Source organism: Bombus pyrosoma, linkage group LG1 (assembly GCF_014825855.1).
Source record: "Bombus pyrosoma isolate SC7728 linkage group LG1, ASM1482585v1, whole genome shotgun sequence".
Taxonomy (NCBI): Eukaryota; Metazoa; Arthropoda; class Insecta; order Hymenoptera; family Apidae; genus Bombus; species Bombus pyrosoma.
The window spans coordinates 5,694,453-5,708,248 of NC_057770.1; the positions used below are offsets into that span (position 1 = coordinate 5,694,453).

Below are 13,796 nucleotides of genomic sequence, written 5' to 3' on the forward strand. Positions count from 1 at the left end.
TAATTTAGATAAATAATAGTTGCACCAAAGGATCATTGTCTTATAATTTAAACAATATAATAGTTTTACTTTAACTAAATTTATTTTACCAGAGTATTCTAAAGTCTTAAAAATATAACATTTTTATTTATTTTAAAATATATTGGAATCATTTCCAAATTAGTAATACATTTACTTATTTACTTTTTTTGTTATATAAAGACTCGAAACTAAATTTTAGTAATAAATTGTGCATCTAATTGAATAAGAATAAAAGATTAGTATAATTTAATAATTTGTTCATAAGAAAAATGCTATATTAAAATATAGATGAATCATAGGAAGTACGCTAGATACGGCCTTGTTCTTGTTCGACATATACTATCTATCCTGAAAACATTAATCGCCTTGTGCCCACCCACCAAGATGGCTCCTTTATGGGGCAATACTCGATGTTTGACGTGAAGTTATTTACACACCTGGAATTAAACGTTCATTGAGACAAGTTGTAGATGCCTTTCGGTGTACCGTGTACGTGAAACAGATCAAGAAAGAGTGCGTGCTCTATAGCAGTGAAGGATCGATCGAGTTTCTGGAGAAAAAAATTATACGGGACGGCCGGTTGGTCTAATACATAGTTCGCTTGCCGAACAAAAATCTGTACAGGTATCATAGCCTTTGTTATACGGAGCAAGATATTCTGATTGGTTTTCTGATTTTGCTTGGATAAGCTACAGCGTGTCATGCATATTGGTCGTGTATCTTATTAAAATTTGTCGAAATCCCGGGACTCTATCATCAGTGTCAAAATTGACCGCGGTTGTGTACAATGCATATTGATCTATTCGTAGCTGTCATTTATACATTGAATAATTTGTTTCTGCTGCATGAATCACATCTTGTAAATTTCAATAACAAGTCTACGACTTTACCTAGTATTTTTAATGAGAGATATAACTATATATTACATCACGATGGAAATACTTCGTCGTTATTATAAATTATATTCTTTCGCGATTTAACAGAAAACAATATCATTGTAGTACTATTTGTAACTATTTTTAAACATAATATCCACGGAAAATTATCATGTTAAATTTCTAATTATTAAGAAATTACAAGATTCGTATTATATATATGGAGGTTAATGCAGAAATGTGTTTCGAAAAGTTTTTTAACGTTTTATTGAATCCATAACCTGTATAATATGAGAAATAATTTATTTTCATCTCTAATAAATTCAGTTGATGTGAAAATTACTTTCGCTTCAAATGTTTGCTTGTCATTTGATTCATCTCCTGTTTTACTAATATAAAGCATATTTTATAATGTAATTTATGGTGCATATACATGTGATGATGAATGCAGTTCTATATGTGATTTTACATATCTTATTAATGTGAATTTCAGGAAGTGGATACTATCATGAATATTTAATCTAATTTCCATAATAAAGATATCAGTGCAAACATGAGTGCAACTAACTAACATTTCGTAATACTGTTTATTAGTCTATTGTGAATATTTTTTTTTTCAGATACACAGTGCCATTCCAAAGAACCATTGCTCACAGCTGTGCTAAATTATGAATGTTATGCTTTACAGAAAAAGATAAAGTGTAAAGATTTTTGAAGATTATTCTGTATTACTAATTTCTAATGATGTTAGTTTATCATTCATGAAGCTACGATAATAACAACATAATAACATTAACAAAGCTCAAATGAAATTTTGGCAAACAACATTTGTTCATAATTATTCATATGTAAATTTGCATGTCATACAAAAATTTGAAGCATGATATATGAATGTTGTAAACGAATGGGAAAGATAATATAAAAGAGCATTTTGTTGAAAATGTTACCAAAGGGAGGTAATGATGATTTTCATATAAATTTTTAGACTTGATACAATGACCAAAGGGAGAAATACTGATGTTTAATAACTGCAAAGATAAATGAATAAGAAGAACTATTAATAGTGGTACTTAAAAATGTCCTGAGTAAAGTTTGATGAAGAAAAGATTTTTATTTTCACATTTAATTATATAAGTGATCTAATCAAGTTAAGCTTTAAAAATGGCAAGAAAAAGTGATAATATCAAAACCATCAATGTTGCTGTTGTTGGTCTTTCTGGCACTGAGAAAGATAAAGGACAAGTTGGTGTTGGAAAGTCATGTCTGTGTAATCGTTTTATGCGTTCTTTGAATGATGATTATAATGTGGACCATATATCAGTGTTATCACAGGTAATAGCTAAATATGTGTTAGATACATTTGTATGCTTTGCAGTGATTACTCTTTTATTAATTGGCTATTATCTTTTACAGTCAGATTTTAGTGGTCGGGTGGTGAATAATGATCATTTCCTATATTGGGGTGAAGTTACAAAAACAGCAGAGGATGGGACAGAGTATCAATTTCAAGTGATAGAACATACAGAGTTTATAGATGATGCATCATTTCAGCCTTTTAAGGGTGGTAAAATGGAACCTTATGCAAAAAGATGTGCAGCCACCAAAATTACTAGTGCAGAAAAGCTTATGTATATTTGCAAAAATCAATTAGGCATAGAAAAAGAATATGAACAAAAAGTTTTACCAGATGGTAAATTAAATATTGATGGCTTTTTGTGTGTATTTGATGTAAGCGTCGTACCAAATAGATCTATAGAAAAACAGATTGAAATAGTAGCAAATATATTGAACAGTTTAATGAAAACTAAAAAACCAATAGTTTTGGTAACAACTAAAAATGATGATGCTAATGAACAATATGTAAAAGAAGCTGAAAAATTAATAATGCGTAAAGAATATAAAGGTTCAATTTTGATAGTTGAAACATCTGCACATGAAAATATCAATATTGATTTGGCATTTATGATTTTGGCTCAATTGATTGATAAAACTAAAATGCGAAGTAAGCTAACACCATTCGCCGAAGCAGCTAGAGCTAGAAAAGAATTATTGGATGCATCTACAGAATCTTTACAAAGATTGATTCGAATACATGTTACTGACTATAGAGCATTGTGGTCTCAAGCATCCAAAAAACTAGCCCAACATAAAGAATTTTCAACATTTGTAGAATTATTTGGTATTGATGCAACCCAAAGATTATTTAGGAGACATATTAAGAAATTGAAGGATGAACAGGTGGCAAAGAAGATTCAAGGATATTTAGATATGTTACCTGAAATTCTTCATGAAATATGTCCTGATATAACAAATTTGATCAATGAGTATGTCTCCAACTAAAATCTTTTAATTACGATTGAAAGGTGTTGTTTTACTGAATCCATATATTTTATTTATATAGAGAGTGGTCTGCAGTCCAACAGTATATAAAAGAACATCCTGATTTTCATCAATATTTTTATGAATGTCCTGAGGATATCCCATGGATTGATTGTGATTTTGGCGAAAACAATGGAACAAAGATTCCTTATGATGTTCTGGAAACACCAGAAGCAGAAACTGTTTTCAAAAATCATATAAATATATTGCAACAAGAACAGCGGCGATTAGAGTAAGTATTACATACTTATGCATATATTTCTTGATTATACTTTATTATAATTATTATCTGCTGAAATTCTACTACTTAGAAATAGCAAACGAATCACTAGTTTTCTCTTACATGCTTTAACATAGTTATTAAGGTTATATAGTTATTCAGCATTTTAGATAATAATACTTATATGCAATACATTAATGCTTTGCTTTATTCTGGGTGGCGTTTATTTTGTGCAGACTTCCTAAAAGGTAAATTGTGCTTTTTATTGCTTTACATACTAGAATATCATTTTTTAGAAAAATATATAATTAGCTGTACTAACATTTTTATAGTTTTTTATACATATATATTTTGGTATACTTGAGACTTCATTAATGATTTATCTATAAATAATTATGTTCTAGTAAGGAAAGTATTTGATAATATTTACGTAAATACATTGTTCATTAGATGGAAAAAGCAGTTTAAGCAATTACTGGAAGAAACCGGCTATGTTACACCAGGAAAGCACTTGTCTGAAGTTAGAGTTCTTTTTATGGGCAGAGAATGCTTTGAAGCTCTTTCTCACCATGATTGTCAAGAAATATATGATCAACATCAAAAGGAAATTATTGAGAAAGCAAAACATAATTTTCAAGTAAGGATACACATTTTAGTATAAATAGTAATTACAACAATCTAAATATTTTACATTCTATTGTACTTTCTGATTCTATATATTATAGGAACTACTACTAGAACATGCTGATTTGTTTTATCATTTTAAAAGTATAGCACCATCTGGTACTATAACACAAGATGATATTAAAGAAATAACAGATGCATTGGTGGATGATTTTAGGTAATTAATTAAAATTATCTCTTTTTTAAATGAATTTACAAATATTTTTGAATTATCTCTTATGGTGTACAGGTATAAGGCTTTAGATAGGCTAGATCAAGATAGAAAATTAATGCTTTTTCAACATTTGGGTTTTGTACATTGTCCCATAAGGGAACATTGTCCAGCTTATCCAAATTGCATGGATGCGCTTATAGAACGTATACTTGGAACAAAAGCTCACAGGTAAGGTTTAGTTTTTTACAAATTAGACAGATAAAATAAAATTTCTTATATATTCCAATATTATTATGATAATGATTTTTTAGACCTTCTTCATGGAATCACAGTAGCCAATGGCAATTAACATCTGATAATAATCAATTAAATTTAGTCATACTTGGAAGCAGTGGACTTGGCGAAGAATTCGCTCGTGAAATAAGAGCACAAACGGAGGACGACGAAGTAGAAATTGATTGTCAGTTATATACACTTGGATATCGAATAATCGATGGTGACGTCGGACTACCACACAATTCATTTACTACTTCTGACTTTATGCCTCATGGTATATGACAATGCTATAGTTATTATATATGTACATATAGTCATACTCTATAGAATAGAAGTCTAAGAGCATTTTAAATTTACAGGTTCATTCTGTATTTACGCAGACGATTATTCATTTGAATATATTCGTTCTTCTTTAGAGAAAACTTTATTGTCGAATTTAGAACAGGAAGATAGATTACCATTTCAAGGATTACCTATTGTTATTATGTTTGTGCCAGAATCAACTATAGACGAATTAGAAGCAATAAGACTTAGGAAAGAGGGTCAAAATCTTGCTGATAGGTACTAATTACTCATGTACTTTATATTTCGTTGTAGATAGAAAAAAATTAACAGTCAATTCTTACATTAGTCTACAGTGTCCATTTATCGATGTCTGCATAGAGGATTTAGAGCAAGACAAAAGGTTTCCTGCTCCGCTTGTGAAAGATGCATTGCAGCAACTTATACAATCTATAAATCACAGAGCTGGTTTTTTAAATATTTACCAAAGTGTTATTGAATGTTTGGAACCGGATATTAGGTAAGATAATTTTTAAACAGACTATATTATGTGTTAAGGAGAGAGAAAATATATCAATATTATTTTTATTTTAGAATAATAATGTGTATGTTTTGCGGAGATCCGTATTCTGTCGAGAACGTACTCGGTCCTTTACTTAATCATCAATGTTGTTTCCTTAGTGGCGATCGATCGATTGTTTTAGAAACATTTTTAGGAGAATCGAAACGAAGAGTTGAAGTTATTATTTCTAGTTTCCATGGAGCAAATGCATTTAGGGACGAATTAGTACATGGTTTCATATTGGTTTATTCTACAAAAAGGAAAGCATCACTTGCAACCCTTAAGTACGTGTAATATAATCATTTTTATATGTTTCAAAACTATATCATTTTAATTCAACATTTCTTCATAGTGCATTTTCCATGAATATACCAAACTTACCGATACAAATAATGGCTGTGACCGATACTGGAGGTGCTAATGCTTTCTTCAGTAATGATTTAAGTCATTTACTTATCACGGAAGGAAATGCAATTGCGGATAAATTGCAAGCGCATTTTATGACCTCAGCATCCAGTTGCCAACAAAAGAGTATGTTATAGTATTTAAAGATACTACTTACTTTTTAACATCAAATTTTTTAGTTTAACTTAATATCTCGTTTTTTAAATACATATTGTGTTATGCATAATATATATATATATTACAGCGGCATTTTATACTCCATTCTTCAAAGAGGTATGGGAGAAAAAACCTGAAATTGAACAAGCATTTAATATGGAAGAGCCAGGTAATCTGAATGATAGTGGCGAAGGAACTCTGGAATACTCTGCATTACATCCCATGCCACCGCCACGACATGAAAGTTATCACCTTCAAACACCAGATGATGGGTAAGTAATTTGAAACCACCCCTTAAAATGTCATCTAATTAATTGTGATTACCATAAAAATTTCTTTGTACTTCAAAAATCTAATGTGAAGTAGTATGTCTGTAACTTTCAGAAGTGGTTCCGAATCGTACGAGCAATTAACTCCTGATGGTGATCTTGGAGACACGGGATTAAATGAACAGTTTGCAGACAATAGAGCTACGCCTAGTGACGACAGTGATATTTATAGCCAAGTAGATTTTTATAGAGAAGAAAGAGAGAGAGATCTGTTAAAACCAGGAGATATTACAAACAAATTATCCGGTTAGTTTTATAATAATGAAATGAAATGGAGTGGTGAATATCTTTTTAAATATGATTTCATTTTTTTATACCTTTTCTATCGCAATAGGTTGGGTGAAAGATACATTTATGCATCAAGATGGAGTAACTAATAGTTACTCCCATAGAGCTTTCACAACAGGCAGGCGTCATATTTCCCAGGCAAAACCGCGACCGAAAGGAAATAGCCAAACTTTAAAACAACCTGGTAAAATAAATTTGAAAGATTTTTCAAATGTGACAGATGCCATAGCTAGAATGACAGTAGGTGAGAAGGATGAACACGGTCCGAAGATAACTATGGGTCATGCTCCTCTTGCTACACCTGAATTGGTAGATTTAGGTTCTGAATATGCCCAAGTTAAAGATGTTGTACCAAGCCTATATCCTTCTTACGATGGCGATTATATGTATGCTTCAGTACAAGATTCTATCGGAAATAATAAACCTAAGTTACGTCACAGACGTGAGAAAGGACAACCCTGTAAGGGTTCAATTAAAAAAATTTTTATTGGACTTAATTAATGCATATATGTTCATTAATTATATAATTTGTTTTATAGCATACAGTGATTCTGATTCTGAATGGAGTTCTTTGGAGAGACAAAGGGTTGCTGATGTCTTAGGTAAAGTAAACAAAAAACCACCATCGCACAAAAGGATACGAAAAAAACGTACGGCTATACCTGTCGCTGCACCTAAAGTCCCATCATTGGCTAGCATGGGAAGTGGAGATGGTATTGTTGGTCTGAATTATAATGTTAAAGAGGATAAAAGTTGGCGAGTAAATCCTACAGAAAGAGGTATTATATGCATTTATTATGATGATTCTGTCAATTGTTTCATTATTAAAATATGTTATATGATTTTCTTATTAGTATCTAGTGAAACACCAGATTCTTCCGAATCTAGTGATCCGGACCACTCGAGATCGAGAGCAAAACAATATAAACACGCTGCTGCTAGTCTACGAAAAAGATTTGGAAATTCATTGCCACAACATCTACCTACATCATTACAACATCCCTACAATGTAAAACATATGACTCAAGAAATGTTTAGTGCTTCCTGTAAGTATCATCAGTGTCATTAGTATCATAATATAAATCTTTTGCATGCTAAAAGATATTAAAAAAGAATACAAAATGTTTGGTAGCTTTTGTGTGCATGCTTCATATCTTTCGCGTTTTAGAAAAGGTTTATCGCCATTGTTCCGATTTTGTAATTGTACTATTAGTTTGACGACTTATTAATTCGAAATAGCTGTCAAGAATAAAGATTGCGAGGATTTTAATGAATTGTTAATATCACAAATTTTAAATAATAGTTGTAGAATTTTTCCCAATAATTTTTTAAGATGGTTCAGACAGGATACAACAGAAGGTTTGCTCTGAATTATTTCTTCTTATATATTTGATATTGCATGAAATTATTATCATTTTGGTAAAGCAGGGGAGTGACATTACCTTTGGCAACATTCCAGATGATGAATCCAGTTTAGATGTTTCGTCTCCACGAGAAATTAATTCTCCCAGTGTAAGTAAAAATATACGGCAAAGTAAAGCTAAATCTCTGTATAAATTTTGTTGAAGACATTCTTTTTGGTATTCTAAATAAGGTCAAAGATGGCGATAAATTAAACAGAAAGAAGGATAAACAAAAAGCGAAAGAAGACGAGAAGCTAGAGAAGCGTCGTCAAAAAGAGGAAAAGCTTAAAAAACACGCGGAGAAGGAAAAGGAAAGGGAGAAAAAGAAACAAGAAAAAATAAAACAAACTAAAGGCCCTAGTTCAGCATTAAGTATGAATCAACAACCGCTAATTGAAGACTTTGCACAAAGTGAAACAAATCGAATACCTCTGTTTCTGGAAAAATGTGTGCAATTTATTGAAGATGAAGGATTAGATTCTGAAGGGATATATAGGGTTCCTGGAAATAGAGCACACGTTGAACTCCTCTTTCAAAAGTTTGAAGAAGGTAAGTTTTTTCTATGATTTCATATCTAAATATTAATTTTTGTTTATATATTTGTTCGAACATTCCTTTACTTGTTTTATTGTTGCAGATGGAAACGTGGACATACATTCATTGGACATACCTGTAAATGCTGTTGCGACTGCTTTAAAAGACTTTTTTTCAAAAAGGCTACCACCATTGATTGACAAAGAACGAATGAGCGAACTCGAGGACATTTCGGGTAAGTTATAATAATTTTAACATTAACTGAAATGTTTGTTTAAAGCTGAAGCTAACTCTTTCTTGCTTAGGTGCCCGTGGTATTAGCAAACCGATGTCCGCAACATGTATGAATATGGAAGGTAAGTATCATTATGTAAATTTATACAAAATAAAGAGATTAAAAAGACAATAGTTTAAGATTAATATCTATGATTTATTATTTATTATTATTAGATCGAAGCTGCAGACTATTGGCACTACGTTTGATGCTCAACAAATTGAATCCAATTAATTTTGATGTACTTAAATTTATCTTTCATCATTTTGTAAAGTAAGTTTCTATTATCGTTATAGTTTAGATTATCTAAGTATTAATCATTATAATGCAACATTTATATATTTTTAGAGTGGCTGAAAATTGTAAGCTGAACAGTATGGACAGTAAAAATTTGGCAATCTGCTGGTGGCCTACTTTATTGCCTATAGAATTTAACGATCTTGGCAGATTTGAAGCAATGAGACCATACCTAGAAGATGTTGTTCAGACGATGATAGATCAATATCCTTTCCTCTTTTGTGGTGAAGAAGCTATCGTAATGGTGTAGTGAAAGACTACATTATTTCGAATCGTACAGTTAAGGCTTGTACGAGTAATGTGAAATAATTACACTTCAATACGATGTGTATTATTTCCGTTTAGTCCTTATAATTACGAATAATGATTGGTCTTGTTATGTTTATATACCGTGACTTGATCGTAGTGCATTTGAGCTACGACTAGGATAATTCTTGTAACGTGAAAAAGACCGAACAAATTAATTTAAGTTTACATACTCGTTTCATTTCGAAGTGTGACTGACGGAGTGATAGATTAATGGTACTAATGATGGCTGTTTGCAGCCCCGATAATAACGCGAATAATAAAAAGTCAATCCATGTGTCATAACAGTATGCATGTATCATGTTGGATGTATTCAGAGCGATGTATTTATTAACATATATTTAGGTGTAAGTCTCGATATTTGATAATAGCGAATACTCGTAGTAAGCTCGATGTTGCTTTTTTATCTGACCTTTTTGTTTTCCTTTACCTTCTGTTTTTATGTTCTTCTATAAATAAAATATCTGTTTATTGTATGCAACGTGTATGCGTGTGTGTGAGAGAAAGAGAAAGAGAGTGAGAGAGGGAGGGAAAGATAAAAAGCGAAAGAGAAATGGCGCAATCTTATAAAAAAATATTCATATTCTAAAACGTGTTAAAGACATTACTATAAAATGTACGAGGTATACAAATTTTCTCTAATACATGCGCGTTTTTATATAGCAACGATATCAAAACATCAAAATATCTCTATGAAAAATTTAATTTTTCGATTAATCGATTATTGTTTTTAGTCTGGACGGCATTTTTAATTTGCATTTGATCAGTGTAAATCTCTTTCTCGAACCAGTATTTCAGAATATTTAGTTTGATTTAATAGAGCTATTCAAGCTCGTTGGTGATACAATGCATAATATATCCATTCCGTCTGAATGAAAAACAAAAACGAACAAAAAAAAGAAAAAGAGAAAAAGATGAAGAAAATGAAAAGCGTTACATGTATTTGCGATTTTTTCAAGATGTGCAGCGAATAAGCGTTTATATCAAGAAGATTGTAAGGATATTGATATGGTTCTAATTATTAAGGTAAATCTTGAAGATTTCCGGATTTGTAACAGATCACGGGAATACTAAATGCTAAGAACTTTACCTAAAATCTCACAGACATTTTTTCAAGTTTCATAAAGCGAACAATTGTACATAAGATTATAAGATTGTAAGCTACGAAAAGTTTATAACGAGAATTACGAGGATCGACTATCGACCGATACTTTCGAGATTATTCAATGGTCGCCATGACATTTACACAAATCGCTTTTATCTTTTTTTACGCGATGCATGTTATATTTGATAAAAGTAATTGAATAATAGACGAAGGTTCGTGTTTTTAATCGCATATTGTATTTGTGTATCAGCTTTCGTCTGTATTTACAAAAGGTACTTATCAACGTTACATTTTATTTTTCGAACAGCTTTAGAATAATACGGTCACAAGATATGTAACCGATCGTCAAACTGTTCAACCATTTTGCTCTTGTACCTGCTGCGTTATCCCGAAATACAATTCTCTTTTGGTAAAAACCATTACTCTAAATTCATACACATATGATAACTTTTATGTGTTCCCATGGATAAAGGTTCTGACGATCGTCGTTACTGTTCTGAAGATGAGATGAAATTCGATAATACGAACGCATCAACGGATCAAACGACTGAGCCATTAGAACTGTGATGTAGTTACTTGTTTTTAATAATGTATAATAGTAACTATCGAGAAAGGCAAAAGGATTGTTCAATGACGCTTAACGTAATAGATGCGATCTTTGTTGAAATGAAGCTATTGTTTTACGATCAGTGTATGTTAGCATTAATTGATTTTCCAGCGTGCAAAACATCTTCGTCTATTAATGTGGAATGTGGTCCGATTCGAAATCCTTTCGAATAACGATGAATTCACACATAGGTGTGCCATACCATGTGTAGTTGTCACGATCATAATGTAATCGTACATCATTTGAGGATGAAATGTTCGGAAGCAAGAATCGTCAAGCAAGAAAAAAAGAAAAGAAAGAAAAGAAAAGTAGGATCAAGGAAGTCAATCGACGATTGATCGACAATGGAGCTATTGTGAGCAAGTTTGTTTCTTTTTTTTATTTTATTCGATAATCCGAACTATAACATGAAACATTCCCGCGAGTAACGATTGAAGTTACTTCCGGTTTTGTCGAGCGCGAATTCGACGAGGTTTATGTTCCTTTGGCGATGAATATATTGCAGGTAAATGAATCGAGGAAAAGAAAGGAAAAGGAAGAAACCATTTCGATAAGGTTGTCCGATCTCGACGAGTTCGTTCTCGATAAATTTTGTCGTATTTATAAGAAAATCGTTGTAACGATATTTCGATGATTTAACCAGCGCCGCGAGGACGCTTAGCGACAAGTAACGGATCGTACATTCCCGTATTAGTCGTAAAATGAAACAAACAAAACAGAATTTTATACATTCGTACGTACATAATTGTATAATGTTATTAATAGGAACAGAGACGTCGATGTTACGTGTGAGATCTGGGATATGGATCAAATGCTGTCTGAAATAATAATGACATGATTTCTGTCATTGTCGCTGAATTTAAACTGGCTAAATTTTTCGAACACCTGTTCGTTATACCTTTGACAATGATTCTCTTTTATCCTTGATCGTCGTTGCGTATTATTTTCTTATGCTTTGCCATCCCTGTAAGTATGCTTTTTATTTATGTTTTCTCTTCAGCTTACAAATTTTTGCGAATCAGTGCTCTCCAATGTCATTATTTTTCTATTTTCTTTTGTATGGATTTTTTTTTTTAAATATTTCTTCGGAAGAGGAAGAATTAAGTTCTGCTCCGTTTCATCGTTAATTTGACGTTATGTCGTCGTAAGTTCCATCGATTTTCCGCTCTTTTTCTCTCCACGCTTCCAATGACATCCTTCGTAAATTCCGCGTATTTCAAGAATATCAAGGTTTCACAAATTTAGGAAGACTAAATTTACATTAGAAAATTGGAAGCCTGTACTCATTCATTCTACACGAATTTGTGGATTTTCATTTTGCCAGAATTGAGGGCCTCTGGCACGCAGAACACTGCGTTGTTGTTTTCCCCCATTCACCGATTCCTTCGATTTCACTTTCCTCTTGTTCAATGATTTCTTACAACTCGAGAATATCTCGCACAGAATCGCTGTTCATTCGCACTCATAATCAATGACTAATTATGAACTTTTTGATTCATTTACTATCATCATTCAGGGAGTGTACTATAATCATTGAGAAAGCTGCGTGTTTCTAAATATCGTTATTTATACATGTAACGACTTTTGTAAATAATTCATATATATATATATATGCATAAATACAAATATAAATATATATATACATAGGAAGATACAAATGTATATATAATGATAATGCACATGAAAATGGATACAGTTTATCCTTGTTGTACCGATATTGATATTAAACATTGTACTTGAACAAAGAAACTTTTCACTATTAAAAGTTTCCTCGAGCAATTTATGCTGTATTCGATTAAATGATCAAGATTTCTTATTTCAACGATACCCTTTTAAATTCGTTCTTTAGAAGATTGCATTGAAAACATTGTGTTTCCATTGCATTGTCTCAAAACTTTACCAATTACAACGTCTAACAAAAAGTGATTTTAGTATTGCGTTACGAACAATGAAAACCCGAATGATTCTCGATAAATTCGTTCATAATCTGTCGTACGATGTTCAGCCCAGCTATAAATAGCAAATATGTTTATTATTAATACAAAATTCATAGAATAATATATTCATAGAATAATATATTCATAGAATAATATGAAATATTTAACACAAGTATTTACGTACAATTTTTGTATTAATGCTGATCTTCTGTAGTTTATGATAAGCATTTCGCGGTAGCGAGTCGGTATAATTTTATAAAACGTGCATGTACAAAAATTACAAAAAGAGGATATACGGTGTAAGTTAAAATATACAGGAAAATATACGTGGTGGAATTTGATTTAAAACATCACTTTAAGATACTATATCAACGAGATGAAATTCTTGTCACTTTTCTAAAATTGTTCTTTATATTTCCGCATTGTTGAGAGTGATATTGCTGAAATACAACCTGCTTCTTTTCGTCCTCCATAACATTGCGCTTACTACGAAGGATATCTCAAAATCATGCCAACGGATATTTCTACATCTTGACAAGGGAATTTTCATAGCAGAAGAGAGCATAGTATAAAATAGAGAGGTAGCAAGAAAGGCAACACGATTTTCCGTGTATTTCCTGACGGGTTTGTTAGAGCTTTTTCCCTCGTAAGAAAAAGATGAAAAAATATATCTGTATGTATTTTTTATATAGACTGACTCCA

General features: G+C 31.5%; 1 protein-coding gene across 8 annotated transcripts; it reads left to right on the forward strand.

Annotated features, from left to right (window-relative positions):
- The first annotated feature begins 259 nt into the window (after positions 1-259).
- Positions 260-12,015, forward strand: LOC122570082 (rho GTPase-activating protein 190). Of its 8 annotated transcripts, none has more exons than XM_043731966.1 (25): positions 267-645; positions 1,517-1,642; positions 1,882-2,228; positions 2,310-3,220; positions 3,298-3,507; positions 3,732-3,743; positions 3,946-4,132; positions 4,221-4,336; positions 4,409-4,561; positions 4,645-4,883; positions 4,969-5,170; positions 5,241-5,411; positions 5,486-5,737; positions 5,806-5,984; positions 6,103-6,286; positions 6,381-6,589; positions 6,678-7,091; positions 7,171-7,410; positions 7,486-7,677; positions 8,091-8,143; positions 8,226-8,583; positions 8,672-8,803; positions 8,874-8,924; positions 9,019-9,115; positions 9,191-12,015. In XM_043731966.1, the coding sequence occupies exons 3-25, from the start codon at positions 2,058-2,060 to the stop codon at positions 9,387-9,389; spliced, it is 4,932 nt and encodes a 1,643-aa protein (XP_043587901.1). In that variant the 5' UTR covers positions 267-645; positions 1,517-1,642; positions 1,882-2,057; the 3' UTR covers positions 9,390-12,015. The 8 variants fall into 8 exon arrangements, 7 of the variants coding, with proteins under 7 accessions (XP_043587939.1, XP_043587901.1, XP_043587891.1 ...); XM_043731956.1 differs by having other exon boundaries at positions 1,517-1,597; XM_043731948.1 differs by lacking the exon at positions 1,517-1,642.
- Positions 12,016-13,796: the final 1,781 nt, after the last annotated feature.

Bases quoted from the DNA above. Each gene is read 5' to 3' on its own strand.
- LOC122570082 (XM_043731966.1), top strand. From the start codon at position 2,058: ATGGCAAGAAAAAGTGATAATATCAAAACCATCAATGTTGCTGTTGTT. The intron at 5,171-5,240 runs GTACTAATTACT...TTCTTACATTAG, and splicing joins GGTCAAAATCTTGCTGATAG to TCTACAGTGTCCATTTATCG. The intron at 5,985-6,102 runs GTATGTTATAGT...TATATATTACAG, and splicing joins ATCCAGTTGCCAACAAAAGA to CGGCATTTTATACTCCATTC.